The sequence below is a fragment of the Nomascus leucogenys genome, chromosome 22a (genome assembly GCF_006542625.1).
Source record: "Nomascus leucogenys isolate Asia chromosome 22a, Asia_NLE_v1, whole genome shotgun sequence".
Classification (NCBI taxonomy): domain Eukaryota; kingdom Metazoa; phylum Chordata; class Mammalia; order Primates; family Hylobatidae; genus Nomascus; species Nomascus leucogenys.
Window position 1 is genome coordinate 87,092,117 of NC_044402.1, and position 16,763 is coordinate 87,108,879.

General features: G+C 35.4%; 1 protein-coding gene across 2 annotated transcripts in view; it reads left to right on the forward strand.

Moving 5' to 3' along the window:
- Positions 1-6,788, forward strand: part of ITGAV (integrin subunit alpha V) — a 91,960-nt gene extending 85,172 nt beyond the window's left edge. For both annotated transcript variants that reach the window (XM_030803397.1, XM_030803398.1), the window contains 4 exons: positions 1,503-1,616; positions 1,719-1,826; positions 2,711-2,833; positions 3,103-6,788. In XM_030803397.1, coding sequence (XP_030659257.1) covers positions 1,503-1,616; positions 1,719-1,826; positions 2,711-2,833; positions 3,103-3,198 — 441 coding nt within the window. In that variant the 3' untranslated portion in view covers positions 3,199-6,788. The remainder of the gene's footprint in view (positions 1-1,502; positions 1,617-1,718; positions 1,827-2,710; positions 2,834-3,102) is intronic.
- The last annotated feature ends 9,975 nt before the right edge of the window (positions 6,789-16,763 follow it).

The following is a 16,763-nucleotide window of genomic DNA, read 5'->3' on the forward strand; positions in this document are numbered from 1 at the left end:
TAGGGACTATAGGTGCACCCACCACACCTGGCTAATTTTTAAATTTCATTTTTGTAGAGATAGAATCTCACTATGTTGCCTAGGCTGGTCTTGAACTACTGGCCTCAAGTGACTTTCCCACCTTGGTTTCCTAAAGTGTTGGAGTTAACGTGTGAGCCACTGCTCTTGACCTCAATGCTGTTTTAAAGGAAGTTGTTTTCTTGATTTCTCTTTTGGATTTCTTATTGATAGTATACTGAAATATGACTCATATTTGCATATTGATCTTGTGTCCTGTACCTTTTCTGTACTTGTTTTTTTAGCTTAAATAGTTTTAATATGGATTATTTAGTGTTTTCTATATGTAAGATCCTGTCATCTACAAAGAGATAGCTTTACTTTATCATTTCTAATCTGGATGCCTTTTACTTTTTTTTTTTTCTTTTTTAAGAAAGAGTCTAGCTCTGTCACCCAGGCTGGAGTGCAGTGGCATGATCTTGGCTTAGTGCAACTTCTGCCTCCCAGGTTCAAGCAGTTCTCCTGCCTCAGCCTCCCAAGTAGCTGGGATTACAGGTGCCCACCATCACACCTGGCTGATTTTTGTATTTTGAGTAGAAATGGGGTTTCACCATGTTGGCCAGGCTGGTCTCGAACTCCTGACTTCAAGCGATATGCCTGCCTCAGCCTCCCAAAGTGCTTGGATTACAGGAGTGAGCCACTGCATCTGGCCTTAATTTTTCTTACCTAATTGCACTGGCTAGAACCTTCCATACAATATTGAGTAGAAATGGCTTGATTTCTATTGTCTTATTCCTGACCTTAGAGAGAAAGAAGTATGAAGTATGGTATTAGCTGTGGGCTTTTTATCAATGCCCTTTCTCAGGTCAAGGAAACTCTTTTCTACTCCTAATCATGAACAAATGGTACCACTACTGGATAGCATTGTCGTGAGGTGTATATATGTGATATGTCTAATAAAGTGTGATCAGCATATAGAAGGTGGTGAATATTTATTTCTTTTGGCTGCCAACCTTGAAGTCACTGATTAAAACATTAAATGTGTCAGAGGCCATCAGCATGCGATTTGATTTCTGTAGGCCCTCCATGGAATAACCATTAAAAATTCTGTTTTCTTTTCCACGGGGATGTTGAGATCTGGTTATTATATCTTACAAATATCACCATGTTCTGGGTTTGCCTAAAGAATACTGAGTTCTAGTCATAGAATGAATCTTTTAATATTATGGATCTTATCTTCCTATAACAAATCACAATAAAACCAACCCTTTCATTTACAAGGAACTACATGTGTGGCAAAAGAAGAAAAAGAAAAGAAACATACCAACCCCTTCACAATAAAAAGCATTCATAGACTCAACTATTAGCTTGTTTATTTTCAAGACAAAAGAATCTGGATAATCTCTTTGGCCATCACACAAAAAGAAAAAAAAATGGCGAATTTTCAAATGTTGAAGAGATGATAGAATGACCTTTTCTTATAAGTAAAGGATTTGTTTTGGCAGGGTTGTGGAGTCGCTCAGTGCTTGAAGATTGTCTGCCAAGTTGGGAGATTAGACAGAGGAAAGAGTGCGATCTTGTACGTAAAGTCGTTACTGTGGACTGAGACTTTTATGAATGTAAGTAGGCAGGTGCAGCATTTAGCAAACATACCCAGTGTTTTCAAAGAAATATAAAAGGCCTGATATCTGGGAAATCATCTAATTGTTATTTCCAAACAGAAAGAAAATCAGAATCATTCCTATTCTCTGAAGTCATCTGCTTCATTTAATGTCATAGAGTTTCCTTATAAGAATCTTCCAATTGAGGATATCACCAACTCCACATTGGTAAGTCATTGGTTTAGGCGAATAGAATAAATTTACTCCATTCAAATGCTGTACATGCTTTTATTTTGTTTTTAAAAAAACGACAGCTTAACTCTTTTGATAATTTAAACTAATGAAGTTATATGATAGCATTATAACCTAGTTTAATATTATCATTTTACTCCTCTACCCTGGAATGATTAAAGCTAGACCTTTTAGTTTAGTATCTTGTCCTGTGTAAGAGATTTCTTAGTATATAGTAAATTATATTGGGGAAATTTTAGGAATTTTCCTCTAGAAAGTTAGAAAGTTGGAAATTAACTGCAACAAATGAGGCATTTTGAAGATATTTAAGGAGTAAAAATGGGATCAGCACATGATAAACTGGATTGGATTATTTAAAAATCATTTCAAGCTGAGTATGGTGCCTCACACCTGTAATCCCAGCATTTTGGGAGGCTGAGACAGGTGGATCATTTGAGGCCAGGATTTCAAGACCAGACTGGCCAACATGGTGAAACCCCTTCTCTATGAAAAATACAGAAAAATTAGCTGAGTATGGTGGCGCAGGCCTGTAATTCCAGCTACTGGGGAGGCTGAAGCATGGAGGTTGCAGTGAGCTGAGTTCGTGCCCCTGCATTCCAGCTTGGGGTACATACAGGGTGAGACTCTGTCAAAAAAAGAAAAAAAAATCATTTCAGATGCAATCAGAAGTCAGCCTATCATTGGGAGTTTCATGTGTGTATGTGCATGCTCTTGATATCAAATGTGAAACCACTAAATTATCATATGCAGGAAAAGAATATACTGTGAATTCCATTAAAATAAAATACAATATTTACTCAGATATTTGTTGATTAAGTCAATGGACTGTTTTAAAAACTAAAAGCTTTTTTCCTTGATAGGTTACCACTAATGTCACCTGGGGCATTCAGCCAGCGCCCATGCCTGTGCCTGTGTGGGTGATCATTTTAGCAGTTCTAGCAGGATTGTTGCTACTGGCCGTTTTGGTATTTGTAATGTACAGGGTGAGTAACGGACTTAGAAAGAGAGAAAGGAGGAGAGATGGAAAGCAGAAGAAAAGGGAAAGGGAAGAAGGAAAAGAAGAATGAAAAGTAAGGGAAGGAAGAAAGGGACTGTAATGATGATACTTGATGAGCATTACTTATTATATGAGGGAAGATAAATTGTGTGAAATACAATTTAAATGTTCTTAGTGGTAATATAGTCACTCAAAAAATACTTTTCGTATTCTACACTGATGTGACGGTAATAATGGTTTTTCTTCAACTGACAGATGGGCTTTTTTAAACGGGTCCGGCCACCTCAAGAAGAACAAGAAAGAGAACAGCTTCAACCTCATGAAAATGGTGAAGGAAACTCAGAAACTTAACTGCAGTTTTTAAGTTATGCTACATCTTGACCCACTAGAATTAGCAACTTTATTATAGATTTAAACTTTCTTCATGAGGAGTAAAAATCCAAGGCTTTACTGCTGATAGTGCTAATTGGCATTAACCACAAAATGAGAATTATATTTGTCAACCTTGTCCTTATAAATAAGTTCAGACATACATTTAATAACAGAGGGTGACTTGTGTTTTTAGGTATTTAAATAATAAAATTTCAAGGGATAGTTTTCATTCAGTGTATATAAGACAGGTAGTGCCTGATTTACTACTTTATATAAAATAGTACCTCCTTCAGTTACTGTTTCTGATTTAATGTACGGAACTTTATTTGTTGTTGTTGTTGTTGTTGTTTTAAAGCAGTCCAAATTTGGACCTTAGCAATCATGTCTTTTGTATAGGTACTTAATGTTAATACATATTACACTACAGTTTACTTTTCAGGATACTAAAGACTTTATAACTGCATGAACTTGGATTTTTTTAATCACTTATATGGTAGAATTTTATAAACACATACGTGATACCATCAAAATTCTTGCTTTTAATAACAAAGGTACAATATTGTGTTTTAATATGAAAATCTGGTAGATCCTATTACACTTTTGTTTATATTAAATCCACAATATTTTATTACATCTTTAACTTGTATAAATTTTATGTCAAATCCTTCAAGCCAACCTATACTAAAAATTAGTTCCATAATCACAAATGCCTCTTTTGTGTAATTGTTTAATTTCACCCAAATATCATAATGCTTAAAGCCATGTGGAGTTGGAAATTATTTCCAAAGCATATTTATTCCATTGTTTTAGTCTGGCTATTTACAGTACAAAAAAAGCAGTTTTATTAAAATACTGTGTAGTTCTTTGAGATAGTTGCTTATGCATATAGTAAGTATTACATTCTTAGAGTAGAGCAGAGTTTTTAGTTAGTATTAATTTATTTTCCTCCATTCATGTACTTTTCATTATATTTCCAAAACTGTTACTGAGAATGGGTCAAGATCAATGAGAAATCTTTACAGTTGACAGGAACCTGGACCCCTTACCCCAACCTTATGAGTAATGCTTGGAATAAAAACTCTTAAGGCAACTCGCTGATTTACTTCTAGCAATAGCATGATGTTATGGGAATATTACCTCTGTTTAAGCAAGGTAATGTGTAAAATCAGTCTCAGCTATCAGAATAACTTCTAAAAGGTATTTTTATAAGCAGTTCAAGTTATTGAAAACCTTTTAAAGCTTTCTGAAGTTTGTTAGTATAAATTACTTTTCTAGGATTATTAATAAAAGCCACATAGGTGGCAAGTTGTAGTTTTATATGGCTCTGTAGAGTGGGGAACCTTCTAGAGGAATATATGATTTATTCACAGTTCCTCAAGGCCTGGGGATGATGATCAGTTATACCTATTTTTGTGCAATTACATCATGTTGTGCATTAGAAATGGAGAGTTTAATAGCTCTTTAACTGCTGTCCTCATTAGTAATGATAAATATTTCCCTTAAATAATTGACTATTTTGCTGTGTTTTAAAAATGATTGAAATTTATCTTGCCATATCTCGTAATTTCATGCACAAGTTGACTGAGCTAATCTTGAGAATATATTCGTAAAATAGGAGCACATTTAGTTGAGGTATACAAGGTAGGACTCTAGACAAGACTCTCTATTTTAGCTTTAGTGAATTTCAAAAGTAATGGGTCTTGGAGTATAGATTTTTATTAGTAGCTTGAAAGAGCTTAATCATATGCAGTAAGTATTTTTATTACCAATAAATTTAAAATTTTTTGAGAAAAATATTTTTATCCTAGGGCCAAGTGTTGCCTGCCACCAATCAGTAAGTTAGTCTATAGCAAATTTTACCTTAACAGTTTTACCACCTAGTAACAGTCATTTCTGAAAATATGTTGGATAGAAAGTCACTCTTTGACAAAAGTATTAGAATTTGCTTTTCTGCCATCTGTTCCTTTTATGGCATCTATCTTGAAAGTAATCTTGTATTGGAGATTGAAAGATGCTGTAATTTGGAAATTAACATGATTTCTTAAATTACCTTTATGAAATATAGTTTTGTATAATAGCATAGATTTTCCTTCAAAAAATGAACATTTATATATCTACAAAAATATGGAGAAGTGTAATTTGAAAGCCTACTTTCTGAAGAAAATGATGGGTTTTTTTTATCATGATTAAATATCAAAAAATTGCCCTATGAAAACTTTAAATCTCTAAAACATTTGAAATACTACCATATTTGTGATTTATTGAGAATAAAAATCCATTTTGAAATGTAAAATTCTTATGATCTGATTCAGTTTTAAGAAAACATGAACGAACTAGAAGATATTAAAAACATTTGACATTGGTAAGAAATATTGATACTGATATTGATTTTTATATAGGTATTTATTTCAGAATTGATATTTTGAGAAAAATACATGTGAGTCATTTTTTCTTTTTCTCTTTTCTCTTAACGATTATCACTGTAATTCTGAATCTGGAAGGTAAAACAATTAGTCAAAATATTATTGCTGTCATTCTACCTGTGTTATGAAACTATTTATTCATAGTTAATTCTCATTAACACTTACAGTTCCATAAAGAAAACTCAAGTATTAGTAAAAGAGACTTTACTGGCTTAAGAGGGCTGTGAAAGATTTTTGATAGTGAATCATGACCCTAAGGGAGAGATTTGTGTGATGAAAGTATTGTATATAATAGATCAGCGATTTTTGTAAGGCAAACAGAATTTGTAAGTTGGTAGATCTTCCTAAGTTGCAAAATGTAATAATGATGAGCTTGGTGGAGAAGAATGAGTCGTTCTTGGAATACCTGTGTGCAGCCACTACCCATCTCAGTGTCACCTTGTTTGTATTCTTGGATAGCTTGTATATGTAGTAGTTTGATGAATAATTTAAAGAAAAACACCTAAAATTTGAAAAATGATTGTAGGATCAAAAAAGGTAGATGAAATTACTTAATACTCGTGTTTTGGAGAGTACTCCTTTTAGTTTGTTGGTTGGCTGGTTTGAACAATAGAAATATGCAGCATGCAATATATGCGTATATTTCGTTTTAATTTCTGATATATAATGAACTTCTTGGGAGAGGTACTGAATCTTTGATGCTTTTTGTCATTGTTCTCAAGTGCAATATAACAATGTAACCAAATCTAGATAATTTCAAAGTCGTCGTTAATTTAGTAAGCCTAATATAAACAAATATGTGTATTATTTTTGTTAGCAGGAGTGATTAAGTGAGGTTATTTACCCCTAAATGGCCCATTCTGCATTGTATTTCAGGCTGGAAATGAATTATTCTTTACCAGTTTTGAAACCCTTTGAAATATCCTAAGGTAACTTGGAAGCTGTGTAGTATATCAAATTAATTTGCTACCTAATAACACAGAAAGTAAATATCTTTGTGGTCACCCACATTGGGTGAGACAGAAAATGAATCTGTTCTAAAATTTGTAATTTGCTAACTTGAGTTAGTGAAAACTGGTACAGTGTTCTGCTTGATTTCCAACATGTAACTTGTGACTGTACAATAAACATAAGCATATGGTGCCACTTTTGTGTATGGGGTTTATCCTTTCTGTGATGTGTTTTTGTTTTTTAATTACATGAGCTAGCAATAATGCGCTAAAAGGTTGACCTCAGAGAGGTAACTTTCTCTAAAATTTCAAATCTTGAATGTCATTTATTTGATGAAAAGAAACACAAAAAGAGCAAAATGTACCACATTAAAATCCATCCTTAGAAAGACAAATATGTATTTGCCTGAAATATAAGAATTATTTCATTTCTAAACAAACATTTCTAAATTCATTACGCTAATCTTTATTATTTTTACGTTATCAGATTGCTTTTAAAATGCACGTTTACATCTTTCTTTTATAGTTTTTAATTATAGTGTATATATGTCATTGCATATATGCAATTGCAATATACATATGCAATTCTAGTGTAAAAATACCTATTTTTATAAATGAAAAGTACCAAGAAGAAAATTAAATGTTGAGATGCTTGGGAAATTATACTGAAGTAGCATGATACACCACCGTAAATTACTATGGAAATTATAAAATAGAGTATCGCCAGCATCCACAAGCCCCCTTCTGTCTCTTTCTAATCATATCTCACCCTGCCCTGCAAAAGTAACCACTGTCCTTACTTCTAACACTATATGCTTAGATAGATGTTATATTTCCCCTGGACCAGCAAGTCATAACTACCCCTATCCTGACCACCATACTTGATATTTTGGCCCAACTTAAGATGTAAAATGTACCGCACCTACATGGAAGTATTTTGAGTGTGAGAATTAGAAAATGGGCAGACCCCTCCTGTCCTGCCTGACTTACTAGTTGCTCTTTAGGATCAAATGAGATAACACATATGCAATGATTTTATTTTTTTTGAGACGGGGTCTTGCCATGTTGCCCAGGCTGTTCTCAAACTCCCGAGCTCAAGTGATCTGCCTGCCTTGTCCTCCCAGAGTGCTGGGATTACAGGCATGAGCCACCATGCCCTGCCTGAAATCATTTGGAAAACCGTTGAAACCACTTGGGTTCAAAGCTCTTTCCAGTCACTTAGAAATTTACCCTCTGTGGAAGAATCTTGGTCCACAGAGGGTAAATTTGTGAGGATTTTGTGAAAATGCAAGAGGCATATGTTAAGTGCTTATCCAGTAAGTCTCTTCCATCATTTGCTTTACTGGTCCAAGAAGAAAATTTTGAGCCATGGAATTCTCTTTTCCCACATTAATTTTAAACATCCTTAGAACCTTATAATGGTGATAAATCATTAATGAGGCAAGCCATTATAGAGAGTTGTATTAGTCTGTTTCACACTGCTATAAAAGAACTGCCTGAGACTGGGTAATTTATAAAGGAAAGAGTTTTAATTGACTCAGTTCAGCATGGCTGGGGAGGCCTCAGGAAACATAATCATGGCTAAAGGCAAAGGGGAAACAAGGCACCTTCTTCACAAGGCAGCATGATGAAGAAGGAGGAACTGCCAAGCACTTACAAACTGTCAGATCTCGTGAGAACTCACTATCAATAGAACAGCATGGGGGGAACTGCCCCTGTGATTAAGTTACCTCTATCCGGTCTCTCCCTTGACATGTAGGGATTATGGGAATTACAATTTGAGATGTGATTTTGGGTGGGGACACAGCCAAACCATATGAAGAAACATTCTTGAACAGGTCTGAAATACAATAAAATTCAACCACTGGCAGCCATGTTGGCAAAAAGTGACCGAACTGTATGCATTTTAGAAAAAGAAATTATACTACTTATTTCTAAGAAGTAGCTTTGGTTTTTTGCTTTGGTGATATGTCTATTTATTATGAATAATTTATATAATAGCTAATATAGATACTATATTGATACCCATTTTATTGATTTGAAAATCAGCTCAGAGAATGATTATCAAAGCTCTCAAACTAGCATGTGGTAGAGCTTTGTTATGTCCCCAGGATGTTCTCTCTTAATGTGTTCTACAGTAGTGTCTTTCCTTGCACAAACCACCTAGCCCCTCCATACCTTTTTATTATATCCTACATAATGGACATCATAATAGCTACCTCATTATGTAGTGTTATCTTTGGAAATATTAAATATATGCAAAGTACTTACATATATTAGTATATTAACATATTAGAAGACAGAATGATGGCTCGCAATATTTTCATATTACTGCCAAAAAGAGTAATATGAAAATTTATATGAAATATAAAATAAGGGCTTAAATAAACCAGGCCAGGAACAATGGGAATGGAAAGAAGGAGACATTTAGGATAATGTATGATGTAGAATCCATAGGGTTGGGTGATTGGCTGGACTGAGAATTGAGACAGGAAATAGGAGCCAAGGGGCAGAGATTTGGAAAAGAGCAGAGAGTTTAAGAGGGGAAAAGATACATTATATTTGAGATACTTATGGCATATCCAGATGGAAATTTCCAGCAGTTTCTTGTAAACATAAGCCTTGGTATTCAGGAGAAAGATCAAAGCCAGAGAAATAATATAGGTATTAGTAGAAGCTAATGGATGAGATTGTTCAGGAGAAATATGTAAAGTAAGGAGACAGGAAGAAGGCAGTGCAGTGAATTTTTACATTTAAAAGGAGGATGGGATGGCCAGGGGCCAGGAGGCTTGGCTATAGAAGTAAAAAAAAAGTCAAGAGAGACTGTGACACGAGACCATAGAGAAACAAAGTAAGATGAATGGAGAAGAGTAGGTTATTGGTGACCTTACAAAGAGTCATTTCAGTGGCGTGGTCAGGCACTAAACCCAGATTACAGTGGGTCAAGCAGTGGATAGGCATTAGGCTTGGCTTGGCTTAGAAAGGAAGAGAAAGGGCTGTAGTTTGAGGTGAAAGCAAAAGTAGGAAAGTTTGTTTTACAGATGGAAAATACTTGAGCAGTTTTATACATTAAGGGGCAAAACACATTTTAAAGGATATGATGTAGATACGGAAAGAAGAAAAACTTGAGAGCAGATCTAGAACATATTGGGAGAAGGAGGGTCAGGATTAGCATCAAGAGATGAGACAGAACAATCCCAGGGAATATCTTGGATCAGGAGCAAAATCACAAGTTGCAAACAGCGGCCTGATGTTGTTTTGTTTGGCCTCAAAGTATTTTAAAAATAAATGAACTAGTTGGCACCATTAATGTATTATAAATACCCCAAAGACAGAGATGCTGAATTCTAAGAGCCGCAATATTCTTGAGGATAGGAGCCTGTGTTCTTGCTTGGATACAGCATTGGAACTGAGTAAGGTCTGCACTAAGATGGTCAAGCAATTTTGGGGTTACCATAAATCCTAGAGAGACTTCCGTTTATTTCACAAGACTAAGTTCTCATTACTCATTTGCCTAGCCATTGTAGGAATTTGAGTTTGTAACTCCTGATGAGGAGCCTCCTGAAATCGTGAATGGATCAGAATTACCTGCTGAGTTTACCATACCAAACACTCTTTGGCTAGGTTATATCCCAAATACCCTTTGCATTTGTTCAGTTTGTTACTTGTACATAAGCTAAATCTAAAAACAAGGCAACCAGCTGGGCACAGTGGCTCATGTCTGTAATCTTGACATTTTGAGAGGCCAAGGTAGGAGGTTCACTTGGGGCCAGGAGTTCTAGACTAGTCTGGGCAAGACAGTGAGACCCCCATCTCTACAAAAACAATTTTTTTTAATTAAAAACTTTCTTGTAAACAAAGCAACTTGATCACAGATATTATAATACTTTGACATGCTTGATTAGAAAAAAAGATTATAAATAATTTTAGTGACCAAGAACAGAACCATAGCCATTTAAAGTTTAATAGGGGTTTCCAATTTCAATAATGGCAGGATAGCTTTTATCAGATAACAATGATAAATTCTTAACAAAATAGGGTGGAAAACAATCCTTTGAAGACATTGAAGTTACTGAAAGCAGGCAGAAATTGGAGGGGATTTAACTATTACAGAAGGCAGCTACACTTACCCCTGAGGTTACTCCCTACGGAGCGGATAGAATACAACAGAAAGCTGTCTTTCTTTCTGGAATGATGAGACTGCCACTATGGCTAGAAATTGAGGAGAAAAATCCAGGAAAGGAAGCAGCCACAGGGTGGGAGATGGGAAATATTTCCCTCAAATCCTTGGCTGAACCCAGCACTGAGTGAGGCTGTAAGGGGCCCAGAGGAAAACAACAGAGGGAAGGCTGAAAGAATGGAGCAGTTATTCAGCTACTACTGTCCACTGCACGAGAAACAAGAGATGAAAGTTCAAGACTTACTCAGTTACAGGGCTTCAAAAAACCCATCTTTCCATTGAAACCCCATTGGATCTATGCCTTAGGAATAAGTAGTACATCCAAAGATTAATTAATTCACCCTAGGATGAAGGACAAAGCCAAAACAGGCCCACCCTAACAAACCATAAAACCAAGCTTCCCCAAGTTTATGATACACCTGTAATTTAACTGACTGCTGGTAAAGACTTACTTTCAGAGGAAGATGACACAACACAGAGACTCTGCAATGTATCATCCACAATGTCATGGAGGGGAGGAGGGTGGGGAAGAATGGGAAGAAATGGGAAAATGTGAGAAACTATAGGCCAGAGTTTTGAGAAAAATCAGTCAATAGGAACAGACCCACAAACAATTTAGCAAACATGATTTTATTTTCTCTGTTATTTTTATATTTAAAAATATTTTATCTTTCAATTTGTATTTTTTTTTAATTTCAATAGCTTTTGGTGTACAAGTGGTTTTTGGATACATGGATGAACTGTATAGTGGTGAAGTCTGAGATATCAGTGTACCCTTCACCCGAGCAGTGTACATCATACCCAGTGTGTAGTTTGCTATCCCTCACTCCCTCTCACCTTCCCCACTTCTGAGTCTCCAGTGTGCATTCTGTATGCCTTTGTGTACCCACAGCAGACATGACTTTAAATAACTATGATGAAAATCCTCAAAGGTCTATAGGAAAACATGAATATTATGGATGAAGAGATGGGCATTTCAGGAAAGATTGGGAAACTAATTAAATACACTTGAATGAATATTTTGGGATTAAAAGTAGTATCTGAAATCAGAAATCCATTGGAGGGGGATCAAAAGTAGAGTGAGGTAGCATAGAATAAAAGATCAATGAATTTAGATCAACAGAATTTATCCAAACTGAAGCACAGAGCGGAAAAGAAAAAATAATTAACAGCCTCAGTGACTTGTGGGACAATCTAACTAGGTGGAAAAACAGTCTCAGAGAAAGAATGGGGCAGACAAATTATTTGAAGTCAAAAACTGCAAATTTGATTAAAAAAATAGCAACCTACAATTCTGGAAGCTCAGTGAACCCTAAACAGGACACCTTTTAGGCACATCAAGGTCAAATTCCTCAAAGCCATAAGTTAGAAGAAGTTTGCCTCAACCCCTTCTTAATGTTAATGCCCAGATAATTCATTACTTGGCCAAGGCAGTTACTAGCAGGATTGGGACTAATGCTTACACATTCAAACTCCTGGTCCAGTATGCTTTCTGCTGTGCAACATTACCTAGGTTACTAAACATAGCTCATAAAATAGAATTGCTGTTATCTAGTAGTGAATAGGTTGCAATGCCCGAATATCAATTTGTGCAACAACAATATTTTTCCAAGTAATGTTTTATTCACTTTCTAAAGTGTTCTGACTTTCCTAGAAAGTTATTTGGTTATGGTCCCTTTCATACCATTTCCTTATCAACCCCATTTTCCTGAAGCATAGCAAATATATAATCAGTTTTAAGAAAAGTGTGTTTAGGTTTTGACTTTGGTCATTACATAGTAATTTACCTTCACGTTATTTAAAAATACCTATTTCGTTTCAAAGTAATTAATCTTAAAGTTATTTTACTTACTTTCTCAGATATTAGGGTGTTAAAATGGAGCCTTTAGGGGTTACTCTTTAGTTAATCCTGTATTCAGAATATTAATTAGTTATCACTAAGTTATTCAAAAAGTGTCAACTGATCTACATTATTATTAGTAGTTTTCAATTTGGAGAATTATGCTCTTCACCAAGGTAACAGAAATTATTTTTGATCTTGTGTATGGTACATGGTAAGTTTTTCATAGAAAATTCTGGTGGCTTATACTTTTTTTCATCTTTGAACAATGCAGATATAGTTGTTTTTGAGATTATAAGAGACATAAACATCTTTAAAATTCAGGGATATTATTACCTAGTCTGCAGACAAATCAGTAATTTTGAATTTTTCAGTATACTTTAGTGAGGAAATAAAAAGGAAAAAATTATTAAATAAGTAAATTTCCTATTCGATAGTAATACCAGTTTTGACTTTCTGACTTGCACCTTGACTATTAAACCAGATCCAAGCACTTCACCTGGTGCTAAATTACTAGCACAAACTGAACCAGAAAGGTGTTTTCTCAATCATCCCACAGGTATTTAATGATTCCCAACAAATAGAGATGACATACCAGTAACTAATTTTACTTTATTTCCAATGGACAGCCCTAGCCTTTCAAGGGAACCCTAAAGCAGCTGCAGTATAGTAGTGATTCAATGACAGAACTGAGAATCTGGTTTTTTACCATACAGAAATAATCCTGTCTTCTCACTTTTAATTCTCCAAATCCAGCTCTTCTCCCTACCGATTCTCTATCCTCTCCTAGTTGCTTGCAGTCTTGTCACTGGATAAGCTTCATTACTTTATCATGTATTGAATGATAAATTAGTTTTACATTGTTGCCAAATCCTTTTAAGGCACTTTGGATTTTAAAGTCCAAACTATGTGTAAGGTAACATATTCACAGCTCCTATGAATTACCTCATGGACATCTTTGGGAGGCATTTTTATGTCTACTGAAACCAGGCCAATTGTCCCATAGAACTGATATTTATGGTTTATTTTTAATAAACATAGAAATAGACCCTACGAGTCTTAAAACTTGAAAAATTTACATTTGTGTTATCTGAGTTCCTTTCTCAGGAAAGAACCAGCAGCCCTCCCAGACAGTATCAAGGAACTGAGACTTAACAGGTCACGGCATCTGGACAATGAGATCTCAGACCTCTTTCTTGTCATGATTGCCTAACCAACCACCTGTTTCCTGTTGATGAACTCTTCTGCCTTACTCTTCCCTAATCTCCGTTTTCCAACACATAGTTCCATTTCTTCCCTGCTAGATAACCCTTAATTTTAGTCTAGTTTTTGAGGAACTGCCAAATTGTTTTCCACAGCAGCTGCACCGGTTTACATTTCCACCAGCAATGTATGAGGGTTCCAATTTCTCTACATCCTTGCCAACACGTGTTTTCCATTAAAAAAATTATAGCCATCCTAATGAGTGTAAAGTTGTATCTCATTGTGATTGATTTGCATTTTCCTAATGACTGTTGATGTTCAGCATCTTTTCATGTGCTTATTGGCCATTTTTATATCTTTTTTGAAAAAAATGACTATGCAAGTCCTTTGCCCATTTTAAATATTGTTGTGTTGTCATTTTGTTTTAAGTTGTAAGAGTTCTTTTTATATTCTGTAGGTTGTCTTTTCACTTTCATGATAGTGTCCTTTGATGCATAAATGTTTTAATTTTGATAAAATTCAATAATACATTTTTCTTTCTTTTGTTGCTTGTCCTTTGGTGTCACATCTAAGAAATTATTGCTGAATCCAACATCATGAAAATGTATCCCTATACTTCTTTTAAGAGTTCTATAATGTTAGTTCTTATATTTATGTCCTTGATCCAATTTTAGTTAATTTTTGTAAATGATGTGAAGTAAGGGTCTAACTTCATTCTGTTGCATGTAGCTATGGAGTTGCCCAATATGAACATTCCCAGCTGAGGTCAAACGAGAAGATGCTCTTCCTTCTTGTTCAGCTCTTAAACTGGAAATGTGTCCTTTCTGTGGTCTATTTAGCACCATATTTTTCACAGTTGTGTGCTTTTTTCCTGGTGATTTTGTTGTTTAAAATGGCTCTCCAGTATAATACTGGAGTGCTGTCTAGCGCTCCTTAGTACCAGAAGGCTGTGATGAGCCTTAGAGGCAAAATACAGGTGTTAGGTAAACTTTGTTTAGACATGAGTTACAGTGCTATTGTCCATGAGTTCAATGTTGTTGAACCAATAATATATATATAATAAACATGGTATCTTTAAACAGAAAAACACATAAAACAAGGTTCTATATTGATCTGTTGACAAAAATCTTGTGATGAGAGGTTCACAGGAACCTAACTTGCATTTCCCCTAGGAGGAATGGTTCAGTATTTGCTAATTCAATGTTTACGGTGACTTAATAGAACATTGACTACCGACAAGAGGTTCACAGGAAACTAACTTGGTATTTCCCCTAGGAGGAATGGTTCAGTATTTGCTAATTCAATGTTATGGTGACTTCATAGAACATTGACTACTGAGAAAAATGAGAAGTGATTGCATATAACATGCATTTTGTTTTGTTTTTAATTTTTTCTTTTTATCTTCAGATGAGCATCATGATCTAGAAATTGTATATACGTATGAGATACATATAAACAAAACAGAACAATCATATACAAGTTTAACAAAATAAATAACAGTCAACATTTACCGAAGACTTCCTCTGGGCAGAAATTCTAAGTGTTTCACATATTATTTTATTTTGTTAGCTCCTTTAGGTTCTATTATTTCTCCCCCTATACAGTTGAGGAAATTGAGGCCCAGAATCTCATGTAAATTACATCAGTTGTGAGTGGTTGATACCGGAGCAGTCTGATGCCATGGTCCTCCACCCTTAACCAACAGTTCTGCCTCTTAAAATTGTTTTATTGATTTAATCAGCCAAGTAATCAATCAAACAAGCAATGTCAGGTATCATGGTAGGAGCTGCTGACACAGCTGTGAGCATAATGGTCCTGGCTCTTGTGGGGCTAGTAAGTGAGGATACAGACAAGTAAATGCCCATTTTAAATAATAAGATCAAAACAGGAAATATGGGTTGCCACGCAAGCTCATAACAGAGGCACCTAATGAAACTAAGGGTGTTAGGGAATGAATCCTGGAGGAAGTAATATCTAACCTGAACTCTTCAGGCTGTAGGGGAACTTGTCAGTTAAATGGGTAAAGGAGTAGATTTCTAGGCAGGGAAAATCACATATTTAAAGGTCTAGAGGCAACTCAAATCTAGTTCAAAAGAATAGAAGAACCTCCCGTGTGTGTGTGTGTGTGTGTGTGTGCAGGAAAATTTTTAAAATGAACCTGAACCTAGGTAGTCAGGGGACATATTGCAAAGGGCTTTGTAAATCATGTTAGGAATTCTGGATTTGTGCTAAGAGTAATGAGGAAGTACCAGTAGGTTTTAAGTGGGGAAGAATTATATGTGTATAGTATTGTGCTTTGCTTTCTGATGGCTCTTGGGGCATTTTTCTAAAAATGATGAATTTCTAACCTTAATGATTACATTGTGTTTAGCATAAACTTTATCATGGACTATGTACCTAAAAATAACTTGCTGGATTAACTGGCATTTTTCATTCCTTTGTAAAACACACAGACAAACATTTAGGGCAAATGTAGTTATCAGCTTACATCCTCCTGAGTGTCTGCCTATGTTTACTCCTATCATTTGGTTGTGCCTGTGCCAAAAGTCAGTTATATTTTTCACAAACTTTTTCTTTTCTTTTTTTTTTGCCAGTTATATGTGTGATAAGGAATATATACAATATGGATTTGAGAGAAGTAAATTTTCCTATTAAAACTAAGTTTAGGCCAGGTGTGGTGGCTCACGCCTGTAATCCCAGCATTTTTGGAGGCTGAGGCGGGTCATCACCTGAGGTCAGGAGTTCAAGACCAGTCTGGCCAACATGGTGAAACCCCGTCTCTACTAAAAATACAAAAATTAGCCGGGCGTGGTGGCATGCACCAGTAATCCCAGCTACTCGGGAGGCTGAGGCAGGAGAATTGCTTGAACCCGGGAGGTGGAGGTTGCAGTGAGCCAAGACTGTTCCATTGCACTCTAGCCTGGAAGACAAGAGCGAGACTCTGTTTC